The sequence below is a fragment of the Trematomus bernacchii genome, unplaced genomic scaffold (assembly GCF_902827165.1).
Source record: "Trematomus bernacchii unplaced genomic scaffold, fTreBer1.1, whole genome shotgun sequence".
In the NCBI taxonomy this organism is placed as follows: Eukaryota; Metazoa; Chordata; class Actinopteri; order Perciformes; family Nototheniidae; genus Trematomus; species Trematomus bernacchii.
The window spans coordinates 6,781,801-6,787,001 of NW_022987714.1; the positions used below are offsets into that span (position 1 = coordinate 6,781,801).

The 5,201-nt window shown below is 39.7% G+C and overlaps 1 protein-coding gene across 1 annotated transcript; it reads left to right on the plus strand.

The window, feature by feature from the left end:
• The first annotated feature begins 1,950 nt into the window (after positions 1-1,950).
• On the plus strand, positions 1,951-4,519 carry LOC117491516 (zona pellucida sperm-binding protein 4-like). Its single transcript, XM_034141532.1, has 8 exons — positions 1,951-2,620; positions 2,744-2,928; positions 3,010-3,107; positions 3,191-3,351; positions 3,426-3,618; positions 3,989-4,136; positions 4,215-4,290; positions 4,371-4,519. Exons 1-8 carry the CDS (start codon positions 1,951-1,953, stop codon positions 4,460-4,462), a joined length of 1,623 nt encoding a protein of 540 aa, XP_033997423.1. The 3' UTR covers positions 4,463-4,519.
• Positions 4,520-5,201: the final 682 nt, after the last annotated feature.

Sequence of the window (5,201 nt, forward strand, 5' to 3'; positions counted from 1 at the left end):
AACCTTGAACCATGTGTCAATAAATGTTCAAACAAAATGAAGTCTCTCCTGATTGAAATATGTGTTGAAATAAACAACTGCAGTTCAAAATAAAAAATGGAATTGCCTAACATTTTTGTTGTGGAATTAATTAATTTCTTTCTTTAAAGGCAAAAACATGAAAAAGCTAAAAAGAAAACTAATGAATAAAATGTATTTGGAGCATCTTAATTTATAAATGGTTGTCAATTTAAAAACTTGTGTTCACAATGATGGTAATTAAGTACATACAACTTGAAATTCCTTTTAAATAATGTGGTAAAACTAGTTGGAACAAATTAATCTTTGGAGTAATCAACTTAAAAACTTGTATTCCGAATGAGGGTAATTAAAAGTGGGATTAAGATTATAAAGCCTCGTCGCTGAATAGTATGTTGGCCAACTAGCCGGTGCAATATTTTCAGAAAGAGAGCTGGCGTTATTTACCAAGATGAATAGAAACAAGTGTTGTCCCTGTCCTTGCCTTTTTTTTTCTTTTTAAACAAGAGCAAATGTGGAACAAATGGATAAAAAGTATTTTCACCTTTTCTAACCAATTTACCTACAGCAGCATGCCAGCACCTATCCGAGACAAGGAGCACATCTCCCCAACTCCATTTCAATCAGGAGAGACGGTTTTGATGTAAGAATACATATTTATTGCCAGGAATACACAAATGAATGTAATGGTGATTTTGGCGATTAGGCCCCGTTGTGCAGGAGTATCATTCGGGAGGGGAGAACCGATCCGATGAAACCCCCCCGGGGTCTAGACACTGGTGGTGGTGAATGGATAGTTGGGTCGGTCTGAAGAGGAGTGGCTTAGCTTGACCCTAAATTCAGAGGGACAGGAGGTGAAAAGGGGTGGAGGAGGGTTGCGTTGAGTCACCTGAAATGACAGCTGTCAGAGGGGGAAGAGCAGATTTAAAAGGTTTAGCAGAGCGCTATGATAGGCTTGTGAGAATAGAGCAAAGTGATTGGTTAAGCTGGGGAGTGACGCCCCCGATCACTTATTGAGAGGAGAGAGAGTAGTAACATAGAAATAGTAAAATAATGAGAAAAGACGGTCTTCCTGGTTGAACTTGCGCTGAGCTTCATTAGTTTATGGGGTTATCCAATTCTCAAAATGGCTCTAACCTATCTGTGGCACGCCTTAACAATGAGTCAAGTGAGGGGGGTTTCTTTTTGCACTTTTTGGGATAATTGCAAATGTATTGAGCAACAAAATAAAACATGTTATGCACTATAAATCATTTAAGCATACTAATTTGGTTAGACATTTCAATGTACAGTATGTGCCTAAAACCTATTTTTCATATTACACACCGACACAATTATCATTCCATAAATCAGTCTCAAACAGGGAGGAGTTCAGATATCATACAATTAGGATTAACAGCTCTCTGCTTAGCAAACAAAAATATATATGTAAATATGCTCATAACCACATACCTATTGGGTTGAAGTGCATATTATGGCAAACTTTGCTACAGATCCAAAGAAAATCAATATGTTCTTCATTGTGCCCTTGCAAAATAAACATTTAATGACAAATAAAGCTTGAGGCCACAACGACCTTTAAAAAGGTTTGTGTGACCCAAATGTTGGACTTGTCAATAAATACTTAAATGTCAAACTGTCAACTGGCCTGACTCGAAAGGACACGTGTTTTATCCCCTTAAAACACCCACACAACTGATCTTGTTACGTTTCCAAGAGCATTATCAAATCATCCATTCGAATAATAAAAAATAAACATTACATGATACACCCCTAAAGCTTTTGATTGGCTTTTGAAAAGAAAGGAAGCTATGATTGGAGGTTATTTTGCCTCAGAGGAGTGGTTTTCAAACATCAAACCTAGTCACATATAAATGTGGCAGCAAGGCTTAGTACTCTTGGGGACTATCCAGGTCAAATTGCTATGAAATCATGGCGAAGCACTGGAGTTTCACCTGTTTAGTGGCACTAGCCTTGCTAGGATGCTCAGTTAGAACCCAAGCTCAAGAAAAACCTCAGAACTCGCAAGACCCTTCACCACGGAGCTCACTACCTCGAAAACCTCAACATCCTCAATATCCAAAGCTCTCTACATTGCCACAGCCACCATGGATCCTTCCACATCCACATCCACATCCACCATGGATCCTTCCACATCCACATCCACATCCACATCCACATACACCATGGATCCCTAAAGATCCACATCCACATCCACATCCACATCCACATACACCATGGATCCCTAAAGATCCACATCCACATCCACATCCACATCCACATCCACATCCACATCCACATCCACATCCACATCCACATCCACATCCACATCCACCATGGATCCCTAAAGATCCACATCCACATCCACCATGGATCCCTAAATATCCACCACCATGGGGTCCTTATTCTGATCAAACGCTGCAGGTTCCAGCTCCACAGACACCAGTTTACAAACCAAGTGTGGTAAAGCAGCCTGCAGCACAGAGTTGTGTCGTTGCAGAAAACGTGAGAATCCCATGTGGAAGTTCTGATATCTCTGCCGCTGGATGTGAAGATATAAACTGCTGCTTTGATGGACGACAGTGTTACTATGGAAAGGCAGGTGAGCATTCTAAACGGCTGTCATGTTTGGACATAAATGGTTGATCCAAAAAAAAAGTGTTTAATCTTTCTGTTTTTTGTTTTTATAAACAACTTTGATCCATACCTGTTTTTGTGCCACCAGTGACTGTCCAGTGCACCAAGGATGCCCAGTTCATCGTGGTTGTGGCCAAAGATGCCACTCTGCCCAACATTAACCTCGAGTCAATCTCACTGTTGGGACAAGGGCAAGGCTGTACACATGTTGATTCTAATTCAGACTTTGCCATCTACAACTTTCCTGTTTCTACCTGTGGCTCTGTTGTTATGGTAAGCCTGCTTTTCTCTACTTTTCAGCTAATACAGATAGTTTTCAAACACTGTTATCCTATTTTTTTTTACTGTGAATAGGAAGAGCCTGGTGTTATAATCTATGAGAACAGGATGTCTTCCTCATTTGAGGTGGGAGTTGGGGATCGTGGAGCCATTACCAGGGACAGCTACTTTGAGTAGGTGGTACTTATTTCAATACGTTTTTAGTGTCAAAATAAAAGATCTGACCAAGCAAAGCAATGCCAGTTTTCTCTTTTAGATTGCTTTTCCAGTGCAGGTACATCGGTACTTCTGTTGAGACTTTGATTATAGAAGTATTAGATCTTGTAGCCCCTCCCGTACCAGTCGCTGCCCTGGGACCCATCAGTGTACACCTGAGGTTGGCTAATGGCGAATGCAATACAAAGGGTTGTAATGAAGGTAAGTGTGTGCAGCCTGTTTGTAGATCATTTTATGTTACTGGCTGTCATACTAACCTGTCTCTGCTCTCACAGTGGATGTGGCCTATACATCATTTTACACGGACACAGACTATCCTGTGACCAAAGTACTGAGGGACCCTGTGTATGTGGAGGTTCAACTCCTGGAAAAAACGGATCCCAACCTCGTCCTGACTCTTGGTCGCTGTTGGACAACTACAAGCCCCAACCCTCACAGTCTGCCTCAGTGGAACATTCTGATAGACGGGTAACTAAAACACCAATTTACACCTTGTTTACCATGCTGTTCATCTGTCTACTCATTGAGAAAACTGAATATAATTTTATGAATACCATAGTCCGATCGATACTAACAGAATTTTGAAGGCAACATTGAAAGACATTTCTTAATATTGTAAATTTTAGAGTTGAGAAATAAATGTGTCAGTGCTCTCTGGTCAACAACACACAATATGTTTCTCAACAACTTCAAAAATATATTTGGATTTTCCATCCTGCAATTACTTTTTGGTCAACAAAATGTTGCTGATAGCTTATATCACCAGGCTCAAATGACTGGCGTCTTTATTGTATTTAATTTCACTGTTGCTTCTTGATATCATTTTTCTTTCCTCCAGGTGTCCATACAGGGATGATCGCTACCTGTCCGAACTGGTTCCGGTCGGGCCGTCATCTGGTCTACAGTATCCAAGTCACTTCAGGCGTTTCATTTTCAAAATGTTTACCTTTGTCAACCCTAATTCAATGGAACCCCTGAGTGAACAGGTAATTGTTCAATCTAGTGTTTACTGCTGCAACTATTTATTTTTGTATTGCTCTGCCAATGCTATTTTTCTTGTTCAGGTGTTCATTCACTGCAGCACAGCCGTGTGCACTACTGGAGCGGGTCGCTCCTGTGAACCATCATGCTTCAGAAAAGGTAAGAGATGAATGTATAACCTGCAGAACTCATGTGAAATATGTATTGTATTCTGACATTGTTTTTATGTCTGTGTGTAGGGAGAGACGTTCGGGCTGCGGACAAGAGCAAGGCTCAGTCAAAGGTCGTGGTTTCTGTTGGACCAGTGATCATGGGCGCCCCTCAGCAGTAAACAGCACAGCTTCAAGCTCGCGAATCTGCCTGAAAACATTTATTAAAAGATTTGAAACATAAACACTGTTTAGTTTTTATTGGTGTGAAATGAAAATGACTGATAAATCAAGAGTATAGAGTTTCGAAGGGATAATTAATTGGATTTCTAAAGATTGTAGTCACAGTTGTATAAATAAATATTAGCTTTAATCAGGCCCGGCTCCAGGATGAGATGACTGAGGGGGCTGTTAAAAAATCCGAGGGGGCGATTTTTTTTTCACAACAACGAAAAATACTGGCAATGTAATTATTTGACACACCAAGCTTTTTTCCTTCTCACTGCTCTACAATCTCTTTGCTTCTTTTATTCCGGGTTTACCCCTCTCATTCTGTTATTTTCCTCTGATCTTTAATAATATATAGTGCAGATTATTAGATGGCTGCACTTTGGTTAACAGACTAACATTGATTTCCTCAATTTATAAATTGACAGGCTCTGTAATTATACCATAACCTTTTCTCCTCTATCCCTTAACTCGTTTTCCTATCAGATTTACTTACTATCTACTCTATATCAGGATTAAAGAAAAATTATTTTCAGGATTGAATGTTCAAACCAAGCCATTTCATAAGAAAGTGACTAATGTATAAACCAAATGAAATATTGGATAAAATACTACACCAAATGGACAGACACAGATTAAAGATTAAAATAAAGTCACCTGGTTTGTCTCTAGAGTCTAACTGCCATGAGAAAA

Bases quoted from the DNA above. Each gene is read 5' to 3' on its own strand.
- LOC117491516 (XM_034141532.1), top strand. From the start codon at position 1,951: ATGGCGAAGCACTGGAGTTTCACCTGTTTAGTGGCACTAGCCTTGCTA. The intron at 2,621-2,743 runs GTGAGCATTCTA...TTGTGCCACCAG, and splicing joins GTGTTACTATGGAAAGGCAG to TGACTGTCCAGTGCACCAAG. The intron at 4,137-4,214 runs GTAATTGTTCAA...TTTCTTGTTCAG, and splicing joins TGGAACCCCTGAGTGAACAG to GTGTTCATTCACTGCAGCAC.